This window comes from Canis aureus, chromosome 23 (genome assembly GCF_053574225.1).
Source record: "Canis aureus isolate CA01 chromosome 23, VMU_Caureus_v.1.0, whole genome shotgun sequence".
NCBI classification, from domain to species: Eukaryota; Metazoa; Chordata; class Mammalia; order Carnivora; family Canidae; genus Canis; species Canis aureus.
Window position 1 is genome coordinate 35,268,775 of NC_135633.1, and position 14,337 is coordinate 35,283,111.

Here is a 14,337-nt window from a genome sequence, read left to right on the forward strand (position 1 = left end):
TGGATTTTAACATCTTTTGGAGTAACACTGGGGTTTCTCCTTTCTCAGGTGTAGATACTCCTGGAATCTGCCTGGAAGGGAGGCAGCTCTCTTTGCAATGTCATTAATCCGTAAATGACATCTGCCTACACTTCCTGAATGTTGGTCTTTGTGCATTTTCATGGCAGGTCTGCAGCACTAAAGGGCTCCCTCTTTTCTTTCCTGCTACCCACTCCCCACCCGGTCTTTCCCTCTCTGCCCCTCAACCGTGCGGATGGTGGCACGTGTCCTCTGCCACATCATGACTGCTTCAACCATTTATCTGGCTTTTCCCCCAAATGCCTCTCAGATAACAGACTCTCCAGGGCTCCTTCAGATTCTATTCATCAAACCTGCTATTTAGAGAATAGAGACTCTTTAGGAAACTCATACCTTCACCATTCCCTTCTATGGGAAGAGTGTGAGTACAGGGAGTGAGCACGCACAGGGGAGCAGAAACCAACCAAGGGGAGTAGGGGAGGGGAGGGGAGGGGAGGGGAGGGAGTGAAACAGGAGGAGAAAGGGCAGATTGCCGTGTACAGCTTGTAAGGGAAGGAGCAATCCCCAGGCCTAGGCCAAAAAAAGAGCTTGGGACTCGCAATCCTAAGGGCTCCGTATGTATAAAGTATTGATATGTGTCTGTACAGTATGCGCCCCTGCAGAATCGACCAAGCAGCCCCAAGGGGTGTTTCTTTCATGCATTTCCCCTCCGAGCTACCCGACAAGCTATGAAGAAGCGATCGATAAGGGATATTATCCCCTTCCTCTCAGATAAGGAAGCTTAGATGCAAAGAGGTTATAGCTTGCCCCTGCCGCCTCAGCAAAGCGGTTGAGGAATGGGGAAAGGAGAGAAACGGACGCCTCTTTGCGGGTTTGCCAAACGTAAGCCTCCTACACCAAGAAAAGCTGTCAGAAAAAAAGAAAAAAATCAAGAGACACCAACAGGAGAAAGAGGAGGGAAGTAGGCAACAGCGCCGGTAAACGTGCAAAGCACCGGAAGAAGGATCATGAGACGTTGGAGGAGAGGAGCAGACAACAGCTCCGAGGGTCAGAGAAGAGTCCCGCACGCGAGGGCCCGCAGGGGGCCGGCAGCGGGTCAGCAGCGGGTCAGCAGCGGGTCAGCGGCCTCCTGCCCTCCAGGGCGCCCTCGGCCGGCCGGGCGGGGGCGCTACGGGAACCGCCCTCCGAGAAAACACCCGAATCAATAACGTGTCTTCGCTCCGTTCGTTTCAGTACAGCCTTTAATTCACGTGCTCTCGAGGGGGAGGAGAGGGAGGGGCCAGCGCTGCGTTCGGAAGGGCCGAGTCCACGACACGCCGCGGCCGCAGCCAGGTGGGCGGAGGGTCGGGCGGCCACGGAAGCCAGGCCCGCCCCGCCCCCACCGCGCCCACCCCCGCCCGACGCCCGGCCTGGTTCCCCCGCTGTCCGGTCCGGTGAGAACCTACCGACGGCTTTGCCGGTCTTCAAACGCTTGAGGCTGTGACGTAACAGCCCCCAACTCCTCTCCGTTTCTTTTCCTCAAGTTTCTTTTATTAAGTGAACATCTTTAGATCCCGTGTCCTCTGCGCGCGCGCTCCCGTCGTTCCGAGGCTGCGGAGAGGCGCGGGGCCGGGGGCGCCCCACCCCCTCAATCCCGGGGCGCCCCCTCCTCCCCGGGCGCCCCCTCCCACGCCGCGTCGGGTCTCCAGAGGCCCGCGTAAGCCGAGCGGCCGTAGCCCGCGCCGTACTCGTAGGACACCTGATGCGGCGGCGGCGGCGGCGGCGGGAGCGCGCAGTCCGAGAAGAAGGGCGCGAAGGACGCCAGCAGGCCGGGCGCGTCCTCCCCGCCCGGGCAGTCCGCGGCGGCGGGGTACGCGGGGCGCAAGGGCTCGGTCAAGGCCAGGCCGCCGCGGGGGGCGGCCGGGGGCGGCCTCTTGGCGGGCGGGCAGCCCGGGGCGCTCCAGGGCTCGGGGTACAGGAGGGCCCCCACCGTCGCGGCGGGCGGCTCGAACAGCCCGGGCTCCAGCTCCGGGGGGCCCCGCAGCACGGCGGCGCCCGCGGGGAACACCTCGAGCGGCTCGGCGGCGAGCAGCACGCCCGCCCCGGCCCCGGCCCCGGCCCCCGCCCCGGCCCCGGCCCCGGCCCCGGCCCCCGCCCCCGCGCCGTAGTCGGGCGCCAGCAGCTCCAAGAACTCCACGGCGTCCGCGCCCTTCTCCAGGTCGCCCAGGCTCACGCCGGGCCCCGACGGCCCGCAGCCGCCGCCCGCCCGGGACGGCTCGGTGAAGAAGGACGGCGGCAGGTTGCGCGCCCGCAGCGGGACCTTCCTGGCGCCGGGGCCCGCCGTCCCGCCCGCGGGGCCGGCCGCGTCCCCTCCCGAGCCGCCGGCGCCCGCCGCGCCCAGCGCCGCCGCGGGCGCCGCCCCCGAGGCCCCGGGCCGCTCGTCGCCCGCAGGGACGTGGCGCAGCGAGTCGAAGAGCGCGGCCAGGCTCCGGCTCTGCAGGCTGTTGGCGGCCGCGGCCTGCGACGCCTCCCGCCGGGGGGCGGCCTTGCCGGGGGGCGGCCCCGCGACGGCCTGCGCGCCCGCCGCGCCGAGCGGCCTCTTGGCCGGCGCGTCGGCTGCGCCCGGGGACGGCGGCCCGGGGGGCGCGGCGCCCATTAGGCCGCTGCAGCGCTTGATCTGCTTCTGCAGGTACTTGCGGTGGTTCACCTTCCGCTTGGACTTGCCGGGCTTGTCCAGCGCCAGCTTGATGTTGCTGGACGCCGAGTCCATGAAGCTGAGCAGGTCGCGGGTGGCCTCGCGCACGTCCCCGCCCTCGGCGCCCGCCAGCAGCGCGCCCGCCGGGGGCCCGGGCTCATCGTCCTCGAAACAGCAGCCCTTGTCCAGGGCCCCGAAGGCGCCCCCCAGCGCGTCCGGGGAGCCGCCGAAGCCGAAGGGGACGAAGGGGTGCGTGCTGAGGAGCGCCGCCTGCACCGCCATCGCCGCGGCTCCCGGGCGCCCCCGGCCGGCTCCCGCCCGCGACCCAGGCCCGGCTCCCGCCCCGGCGCGGCGCGCGCGGCGCAGCCTCCTCGCTCGGGCCCGGCTGGCGGCTCGGCCTCGCGGGGGAGCTCATTAGGTCTTGTAAGCGGGGGGCGGGCGGGGGCGAGCGAGGCTACCGCCCCGGCGGCGGGGGGCGGGGGGCGGGGCCTGCCTCGCGGGGCCCCGGCGGATTGGAGGCGGGCGCGGGGGGGGGGGCAGCCGTTTTTCCAGCTTTCGGGGCTTTCGCGAGCTCCGCGCTTTAACCCCTGCGCTTCCCTTCGCCCTGAGGCGTTCCTCTTGGCTCGGCTTGCGGCCGCGGGAGGCGAGGTTCCGGCGGCCCGGCCTCCACTCCGGGCCCTGCACCACCACGCCCTCGTCCCGAGGTGCGTTCGGGCGCCCTGCTCTCGGGGGCCTGCGTGTGCCAGGCGCTGTCCCTACAGGGTCACATTTAATTTTTGAACAATACCCCTTATTCACACCAAGCGCGTATTATTAGCACCACCTAACACGTGAAGAAGCAGCCTCGGAGAGGCTCCGTGAGTCGGCCTAAGCCACATCCAGTCCAGTTCAACCCCAAACCCAGAACTTGTGCTTTCCCTTGGCCTCCTCTTCTTCCTCATCTGTATGGTGAGAGAAGGAAACTAGTGTCTGTCTATTCAAGCTATAGACCTGGTCCTAAGACTCGAACTGGAGTTTCCATAGGACTCTCAAGACTGGTGCTCTGGTTTCTACCCTATTTCTATTCTACTCTTCTTTCTACTGTTAGAAGTAACAATTACTTACAGTAAAGTGAGGCAAGCACTTGGCCCATCTTTCAGTATTGTAGGTGGACGGCAGGAGGCAAAGGAGAATAGAGTCATTACGCTAAGCCAGCTGGTGCTTGAGAGACAACCCTGGTGCATCTTAAGACAAAATATGGATGGGAACCTCTCCCCTACTTGTCCTGCCACTTAAGTTGTCCTTCTGGAGTCCTTGTTGCATTTTAAGGATCGCTCTGAAGTTCACTTGGACCCAGTCTCACCTGGGCAACCCTCCTGGGATAGAGAAAATGAACAATATGGTAGACCACAGTAAATGATTCAGAAAAGACTGGTCTGTTCCCCATTAGGTCTTAGTTCCACCACTCAGTAGTTCTGTGCTTTGGGTTAAAATCCATATTCTGATGAGTACATGGCTTTGGCCAAACCAGCCAACCTCTCTCTGCCTTAATTAACTCACATTAAATGCAGGTAAAGTCACCCACCTCACGGGGCACCTGTTATCTAAAGGAAACATCCTATGAAAAATCCGTATCTGTTGACTCTTGCACAGCTTGTGATGAGTATTTGCCCTTAACGTCTCTAAAACACAAAAAGGTGACTGTATTTCCTTACGTGTCTTTTCTGGCACAGGGTGTTTATGAGGATTCAATGAGATCACATATATGAAGACACTGTGATAAAAAGACACATAAGGTGTGTGATAAAGTGTTCTCTAAATAAGTTATGACAGGGGCGCCCAGGTGGCTCAGTAGCGACTGACTCTTGATTTCAGCTCAGGTCATGATCTCAGGGTAGTGGCGGAGCTCCTTGCTCAGCGGGGAGTCTGCTTGAGATTGCCTCTCATTCTTCCTCTGCCTCTCCTCCCCCCCCCAAAATAAATAAATAAATAAATCCTTAAAAATAAACAAATAAATAAGTTATGATAGTTTAGATGCAGAGTCTGCCTCAGGGAGATGCGGACCATCTCTTCTAAAACTCTTTTCTTTAAGCCTCATTTTTCAGGATGTAGCAAAATGATTTCTCCATTTAGGAGATAAAATAGACACTTCCCAACCAATATAGCTGAATCAAACTTTTTATTTTTTTCAATTAAGGCGGCTCAATAATAATGTACCTTTCATTAGAGTTACATACAGGATTTTGTCCTCGATCATTGGACTGTCTATTTTACTCTTGGTGACATTTGCACTAAGGAAATTGTGTAAGCCTGTTACTGAGTAGTGTTTCTCACCTGTCAGATGTGGATGTCAGCACTTACTGTTCCCTTTTTGACAGGACCATTCCATAGGCCTCCAGGTCTGGCAGCTAAGGGCACTCTTTTTTTCACTTCTTTTAACTGAGCCAGTCTTACAAATTCCCAGACACAAATTGCATAGGACTTTACATTTAATTGATGTCTTTAGTCTGAAAGTCTCTCTTAATCTACAGAGAGTAAACTAAGCCCTAACATAAATCATATTCAAAATAAGTGGAATGTGAATGGTGTCATATATATTAAGTCTCTTCATTTCCAGATCAGGGGAGTGTTATACTCAGAGTTGATTCAGAGTTTGATGAGGCCAGGTTCAAATTCTGGCCTGACACTTGGTGGATAACTGTCCTTGGATAAGTTCAGTTCATCTTCCCAAAGCTCAGTTTCATTATCTGAAAAATGGGAATGGTTATAACTGTTCTCAGAGTCTTTGTGAGAATTACATGACATAACAGGCAAATAATAATACCTCTGAGTCTTACTTTTCTCCTCTGTGTGATAAAGATCAGCTCCTCAAGGATTTTGTGAATTGGTGCATATAAGTGTTCCTGGCATGAAAGAGCAGCTCGACAAATGCCCATGTTCTTCATTCCTTAGGCCTCAAGGGTTTCTTGCCAACACATCACTCTAAAATTAGCATCATCTGCTTTTCCCCCCAACAAAGTAACTATTTTCAAATGCAAGAGAGCAGCTACACTTGCAGGCTATAGAAACTTAGAAAAAAGCTGTGTGATGTAGCAGAGGGAGAGCTGAAATTAGAGCCTGAGGTGAAGAGTCCAACCCTGCCTTTTATTGTCCAACTAATTATAGAAAAGTCCAATGTTCCCCTCTATAAAATGGGAATAAAGTGTGAAACTATTTGAGAAGGCTATGAAGTTCTTTGTCAACCATAAAGTTCTATATGCACATATAAGATATCCAGGGCTTAGAAGTTCTACAGCCTGACTCACAAAATGGATCCTTTTTTTCTCATTTTTAAAAATTTAAATTCAGTTAATTAACATATAGTGTATTATGAGTTTCAGAGATAGAGTTCAGTGATTCATCAATCTTCTATAACACCCAGTGCTCATTACATCACGTGCCCTCCTTAATGTCCATCCCCTAGTTACCTCATCCCCCTAAACTCCTTCCCTCCAGAAACCCTCAGTTTGCTTCCTATAATTAAGAGTCTCTTATAGTTTGTCTCCCTCTGATTTCATCTTGTTTTTTTTTTCCTTTCTCCCCCTTAAAAAAAATGGTTAATAAAATATCCACCTAGTCATTTATTCATTCAGATATTATTGACACCAACAATATTAGTGCCAGGACTGGGGAACACAAAGATAAGAAGCCATAATCTCTACCTCTTCTGATGGAAAGGCAGACATGCAAACAAGTCATTGTAATATAATGCAATACGTATCTTAATGGAGGTAAATTAAAGGTGCAATAGTTGAGGGTATCAAAGGTATCAAAGACCTCAAGTCTGCTCAGAAAAGTCAAGGAAGCCTCCATAGGCAGGTAGCATTTGAGCTAAGACTTAAAGGATGCATTTGAGTGTACTGAGCAAACAAGCAGTATCTGTGGGAACAGCCTGGGCAGGGGCATGGTCATATGAAAGTAAAGGTGTTTATGGAAAACTATAGAAAATAAGGCAACAAAGAACAACTTCTACTTGAAATAACTAATACCTGGGGTCAAAATAAATCCTTAGAGTTTCCATTATCCAACTAAATTGTACATGTAAGACCCCACCTCATGGTCTCAGCTTTCCCCCTCCATCTACTTTCCTTTGGGGAAGAAGAGCTTTATCTGGGATGAAACCAGTTTCAGCAGTCTGTGGCCAGCTCCTGCCAGGCCCCTCCTCTGACACCCTGAGTGAGCACACTCACTTGAATGGCTTTGACATCAATACATTTCACTTCCTATGGGGCGGAGGGACCCAGCTTCAGCCTGCACGAGGGCCTCTCTGCACAACTCCAAACCAGAGCTCTTTTGCCCCAGTGATACCTAATGCTAAGCAAGTGGGATTAGTCTCCTTGGGAACCAAACCCCCCAGGGGCTCAAGGGCTGAACTGCCCCAAACGTTTGGGAGAATTGAGATTTCATATTGTTCTTTTACACTTGGATTTCAGGACATTACTTAGACAAAAGCCCACCTGAGAGCTGCCTCCTTTCTTGTGGGTAAATATAGCAGCAGGATCAAGAGCTGACTTACTTATTTTGTTTTCCTCTTTGTAACTTTAATCATACTCCCTGCAGGACAATCTTAGTCCTCAGAGATGTCAGGAATGCACATTCATAAAGGCAAAAATAATTATGCATCTCTCTCTCTCTCTCTCTCTCTCGCTCACTCTCTCTCTCTTCCCCCCATACCAATTTCCTGTAGCCATTTTTCAAACCTCAAATAAAAAAAATCAATTCCTCAATTTCACCACACCTTTTCGTCATTTTCACCATGAAATCATATTACCTCACAAACTGTGCACACCCAAAAATGTATCTCTTGTTTTCTTTCTCATCCTTTCCTCCTGGAAACTTCATTCTACTAACACTAGATCTTAATGTCCATCTTAAAGTATTAGATGTTATTCTGGTTATCTATAATTGTCTAGCAAAATACTCAAAAACTAAGTAGCTAAAAACAAATGGCATTTTATTATATCTCACCATATTATGGATTAGTAATTTGATCAATCCTTGGCTGAGTATTCCTTCTGGCCCATTCCACATCGACTATGGCTGGTGTGGAGGATCCAAGATGGCATCATTCACATGACTGCATTCTGGCCTCTCCAATATACTGATCTAAGAGGACTCAGACTTCCTATATGGAGCTCAGGAATCCCAGAGACAGTGCTGCAAGTGGCCCCATCTGGCAACTCCCAGGCTTCTTATGAACTAGTCCCAAAATTCTTAGGATGTCACTTTTACTCATTCTACTGGTCAAACAAGCCACTCAGGCCAGCTCAGATTCAAGGCAAGGGAAATTAGAATCCAACCCTCAGGGGAAGAAATAGCAAAGAATTGGTTTGGTACATTTCTTGATCTCTTTTAATCTATATGGCCTCCATTTTTTATTTTCTCTGCAATTGGTATATTATTGAAAAACTGGTCATGGTTTGTCATCTTTCCCACATTCTGAACTTGGTTATTTGCATCCATCTCCACAGTGTCATTTTTTTTTTTTTTAAGATTTTATTTATCCATGAGAGACACACACACACACAGAGAGAGAGAGAGGCACAGACACAGGCAGAGGGAGAAGCAGGCTCCATGCAGGGAGCCCGACGTGAGACTCGATCCTGGGTCTCCAGGATCACACCCTGGGCCAAAGGCAGCGCTAAACTGCTGAGTCACCCGGGCTGCCCTCCACAGTGTCATTTAACACATTTCTCTGGTCCTTGTTTCCTGTAAATGGGAAGTAGATGTAGAGGCTTAATCAGATTCATGTTCCTTTTTATGCTGTAGTGTGCATGCACACATATGCGCACATACACACACACACCCTATAGAATATATGCTACAATATGTATAATATTTTCATAACAATGCCAATATTCTTACTGGTAGTATAACTACTACAAACGATTCTTTTTTCTTTCCTTCTTTTTTTTTCCTACCCTTTTGTCCTTCAACCATATCCCACTAGTAAAAAACAGCCCAATTACTATGTTTTAAATTCACTTAAAAAACTCCTATGTGGTTATGCCACCAATTCAATAAAATGGTAGGTTCATTTGTTTTACTTTGCTTTACATAAAAATTGTTTTTTTTTTTTAAAGGTATTATTTATTTATGATAGTCACAGAGAGAGAGAGGCAGAGACACAGGCAGAGGGAAAAGCAGGCTCCATGCACCGGGAACCCGACATGGGATTCAATCCCGGGTCTCCAGGATCGCGCCCTGGGCCAGAGGCAGGCGCTAAACCGCTGCGCCACCCAGGGATCCCTAAAAATTGCTTTATAAATCCTTGTTTTATAATTTTTAAAAATTTACATGGCTTCAAAGTGAAAACTACACCAAAAGACATTCAGGGAGGGTTAATTTCCATTTTTGCCTCTCTATTTTCTCCCCTGTTCCTGTAAGTAATCGTTGTTTTGTTTGGGTTCAGGATTATTCTTTGTTAGATAATCATATTTTTATTATACATGCTTTCCTCTACCTTGTGTTTTTCACTTAACAATAATCTATCTTCATTCATTTTCTTTTACAGTTGTGTAATAGTTCATTGAGTGGATCTACCACAGTTTATTCAATCAGTCCTGTTATGATTAACTTAGTTGGGGTTTTTCCAGGCCTTTTATATTACAAATAGAGCTACAGTGAATAGCTTTAATGTAAAATCAAGATCTACTAACTACTGGTCTGGTACTCCTTTCATAATATCAGTGTAGCTATGAATTGCTTAGGATAAATAGAAGGATCCTTCATACTAGTGCCAGTCAGGTATTTCTTTCAAGGGTTCTCATGAAGAGGACAATGTAAAATGGAATGAACAATCTTCATACACAGTATCTGTGGTTGATTATTATAAGAATGGCCCCAGGGCACCTGGGTGGGTTGGTTAAGTGTCCTACTCTTAATTTCAGCTCAGGTCTGGATCTCAGGGTCATGAGTTCAAGCCCCACATTGGGCTCCATGCCCAGTGTGGAGCCTACTTAATAAAAGGGAAAAAAGATGTGACCCTGGAACTCTTCCCATGGAGTTTATTTCTCCACACCTTAAAATCTGTGCTGGAGATAGTACATGAGTTCCAACATTTGCAACTTTCAACTTAAGAGATATAGCAGCCTCTTCTGTCTTACTCTTTGAACACTGAGACCCCCCACTGTGAACAATCCTAGGAGAATCAAGTTACCCCTGAAGACCGCTAGCATCACTGCAAGACATTCCAGTGAGGCCATTTTGCACCCTCCAAACCCAGTCAAATCATCAGATAACTGAAGCCATCTGACTCGTTCCAGGAAAGATCTGCAAAAGAACCACTCACATTGCCAACCTATGCAAGCATTTGAAATAATAAATGTTAGTTCTAAGCCAGTAAGTTTTGGTATGGCTTATTATGAAGCAAGTTTCATGGGCTACTTGTTAAATAATAGCCTTCACTGTAGAAGAATAGCCCCACACTCCAATAAATCTACCGAAGCAACTAAACAGAAAGCCTTCATTCTAATGAACACCTTGGAAATATCTCTTGAGCATCTGCCCACATCAACTGAGATAATGAATATGAAAGCACTTTGCAAGTTGGAAAGCATCCTACCAATCTCTGTTTGTCCTTTTTTTTTTTTTTTTAAATGCTATGAACTTTCCAGAATATTGCTAAACCAGGGCAGCAAGCAGTACACGCATAAAGTCATTAGGTTCTCCTCCCCTTGACAATCACTAAATCAGTGTGTCCTCCATTCCTTGCTTGTCATCAGTGATCGATTGCTCAGGTGATCTCCAGTGATTTCAAAGGAAAAAGAGCTGAAGCAATTTTGTGTACATATACTCTATAAATTTTAAATTAAAAATTATGACTTCCAAAAAAAAAATTATGACTTCCATAGAAATCATAGTTTATTCTTTATAATCACATCCTAATGATTACACATGTATTACAAGGACTGCATATGTTTGTTCTAGCTAAATTATGTGACCATTCAGTTAATATTTGTGCTTTTCACTTCATTTTAATGTAATTTACACATTACAGTTTTTGTTGGTTACACTTTCATCCCCTTCATTATTAATATAGTACACATCTGGATCTCAAATCTGTGAAAGTAGATGAATGGCTTCAAAGCAGTTTTGGTAATTCTAAATTAGTAAGAAAAATATAAAAAACATATATATAGTGAACAAGACAAATGAGAATATAAAATGTATACACTGGCATAAATGTATCTGTAAGTATAATAATTTGTAAAACACTGCAAAAGAAAAGAAAGAGGAAGAAGAAATTTGGAAACTAGCTGATGTGGGCCGCAGAATCCATGAAAGTTTCAGTTTTTGAGAAAGCAAGAGTGAGCAGGGAGAATGAAAATAGAAAGCCTGTGTAAGAAGGAGTTAGCTCCTAAGATCCCTTCCCCATCCCATGCAGCCACAAAACAACCTCTCTTCTCTCTTCTCTCTCTCTCTCTTTTTAAGACTTTATTTATTTGAGAGAGAGAGAGAGTACAGAGGGAGAGGGAGAAGCAGACTCCTTGCAGAGCAGGGAGCCTGATGTGGAGCTCGATCCCAGGACCCTGAGATCATGGCCTGAGCCAAAGGCAGATACTTAACCAATTGAGCCAATCGGGCACCCCAAAACCCTCTCTTCTAATTGGATTTGGAAACAAGATTTTTATTTCCTATGGAACTGAACCAGAATGGTTCTAGTCTAGAGGATTCCTTGTGCAACAGAGAGTGAGCAATGAGACATCATACTGAGGATTAAATGAGGTTCTACATTATGAATAATGATCCTCAACTTTTTCAGTCAATTTCTAGAATGTTTGCAGCAGGTTATCTACTCCTCAATCAGGAAATTGGAGTAGTCTTCTCTAAAGGGTTAATAGCACAAGAGAAAAAAACTGGATGGACTTCCAATACTTAGCTTTTTAGATATCCACTCTTAAATTGTCATCCAAGGTTCATCAAATATTTTAGTAATGTCTCAACATGTATGCAGAGACAAACAAAACAAAACAAAACAATACAAAACAAAACAAAACAAAAAAAACCTTCAGGGATGAGAATCCCAGAGGAAACTGACACTACAAAGAATAAGAGAAAACTTCCATATAAATTGTGATTTAAAGAGAGAAAATAAGATTACAGATTAAAAATATAAGAGAAAATATGGCAATTACAAAACAACAATTAGATGATACCCAAAAAGAGAAGGGAATCAAAAACAAGAACAAGCTCTTAGAAATTTGTGGTAATATATTTTTAAAAATCTAATAGAAGGATTGGAAGAAAAAGTTGAGGAAATCTCCTAGAAGGAACAAAACATCAAAGGGATGTTCAACATTAAACTTTTCAGAAAAGAGAATAGACAAAATGGAGAAGAAAATATTATCAAAGAAATAAAATAAGGAAATTTTGTAGAACTGAAAATACACATTTCCAGATTAAAAGAACTTACTAAATGCCTAGCAAACTTAATGAAAAAAGACCCACGCTAAGGCACATTATAAATTTTTAGAATATCAAGGAATAAAGAGCTCTAGAGAAAAATAAACATCACGTGAAAAAATAAAAATAAAAATGAAGTCGAGATAACATCAGACCTAGAGGCACATGGGTGGTTCAGACAGTTAGGATTTCATGATTTCAGCTCAGGTCATGATCTCATGGTTGTGAGATCCAGCCCTGCATGGAGCTTTGTGCTGAGCACATGGAGCCTGCTTAAGATTCTCTCTTCTCTCCCTCTGCACCTCCCCACTCTGCAACTCTTGCTCTCTCTCTTTCTAAAAAAGAATAACACCAGACCTCTCATTAACAACAATGGAACTTGGAAAACATTGGAGCAATGACCTTAAAACCTGAATGAAAATTATTTCCTACTTAGAATTCCATACCAAACCCAGTGATCACTCAGGCATGAGTGTAGAATAGCAACATATTCAGACATCTAACACCTTATAACACTGTCTCTCAAGAAACTGCTCAGGGAACCACTGAATAATATGCATCATGAAAAAAAAATAGAAGAAAAGAGTATCCAGAAAACAGGGGATCCATTATGACATAGAATCAAATAGAGGGACGCCTCAGTGGCTTAGGGGTTGAGCGTCTACCTTTGGCTCAGGTGGTGATCCCTGGGTCCTGATATGAAGTCCCATATAAGGCTCCCTGTAGGGAGCCTGCTTCTCCCTCTGCCTGTGTCTCTGCCTCTCTCTCTCTCTCTCTCTCTCTCTCTTTCTCTCTGTGTCTCTCATGAATAAATTAAATCTTTTAAAAAAAAGAATCAAGTAGAATTCCCCGGATGATGATGAAGAGAAGTATCACAATAATAACCATAGAGCAGATTGAGTGAGGACAATCAGTGCAAATTGGAACAGAAGAATGGAGAATTCCTGGAAAGGAGGGGATGTCTCCAAAAAAAATAAATGAAAGTGATAGAATACTTAGATATTTGACCATGATGGTAGGAGGTGGCAGATATCTCACTACTTTCAATATCCCACACATATTCTTATTCTCACCTGACAGAGCCCTCCAGCTCCTGTGGAAGCTGAATATGACAGACAATTGCACTTCCCTTTTATCTACAGCATGGCTTGAGATCCAATCTTGGCCAATGAGACATTAGGAGAAACTACTCTTTGAATTCTAGGAAAGCCCTCCCTTACCTACATACCAAAAAGAGAGAGAAAAGAAGAGAAAGGAAAGAGAGATGAAGAAATGTTCCCCTTCCTGTCGGGTGTTCATATAATAAGTGATACTTGGAGCTATGGCAGCCATCTTATATCCATGAGGGGGAAAGCCTAAAAAACAAAAATCGACATGCTGAGATTGGCAGACCAGAAATGTGAAAAGCACCTGAATCCTCAATGATAATGTCACTGAATTAACCAACCCCAGAACTCCCTAGCTACAGACTTCTTTAAGAGTGAGATAATAGAGGTGCCTGGGTAGCTTAGTCGGTTAAGCATCTGCCTTCAGATCAGACTGTGATCTCAGGGTCCTGGGATGGAGCCACTACTGCAGCGGGCTCTCTGCTCAGCAGGGAGTCTACTGCTTCCTCTCCCTCTGTGCTCTCTCAAATAAATAAATAAATACTCTTTAAAAAAAAAACAGTGAGATAATAAACCTCTTTTGTTTAGCCTACTTTTAGTTGGGCATAATGCTTGCAATTGAAAGCATCCTAGGGAGATCCCTGGGTGGCTCAGCAGTTTGGTGCCTGCCTTTGGCCCAGGGCATGATGCTGGAGACCCGGGATCGAGTCCCACATCGGGCTCCCTGCGTGGAGCCTGCTTCTCCCTCTGCCTGTGTCTCTGCCTCTCTGCTTCTCTCTGTATATCTCTCATGAATAAATAAATAAAATCTTAAAAAAAAATCCTAAATTCTATAAGAAGGTGTTATCCTTCTGTTAATGTGTCTAAGGAAGAATTAGTGAAATGCACATAGAAAACTAAGTCCTAGGAGACCTGGGTGGCTCAGCGGTTAACCATCTGCCTTGGATTCAGGGCGTGATCCTGGTGTCCCAGGATCTACTCCTACATCGGGCTTCCTGCATGGAGCCCGCTTCTCTCTCTGCCTATGTCTCTGCTTCTCTCTTTGTGTGTCTCTCATGAATAAATAAATAAATAAATAATCTTAAAAAAATAAAAGAAAATAAGAAAACTAAGTCC

General features: G+C 46.7%; 1 protein-coding gene across 1 annotated transcript; it reads right to left on the reverse strand.

Moving 5' to 3' along the window:
• Positions 1-1,241: 1,241 nt before the first annotated feature.
• On the reverse strand, positions 1,242-3,075 carry FAM181B (family with sequence similarity 181 member B). The gene has a single exon (XM_077867227.1). The coding sequence runs from the start codon at positions 2,972-2,974 to the stop codon at positions 1,646-1,648; it is 1,329 nt and encodes a 442-aa protein (XP_077723353.1). The 5' UTR covers positions 2,975-3,075; the 3' UTR covers positions 1,242-1,645.
• Positions 3,076-14,337: the final 11,262 nt, after the last annotated feature.

Excerpts from the sequence above, each read along its gene's own strand:
- FAM181B (XM_077867227.1), bottom strand. The coding sequence starts at position 2,974 with ATGGCGGTGCAGGCGGCGCTCCTCAGCACGCACCCCTTCGTCCCCTTC.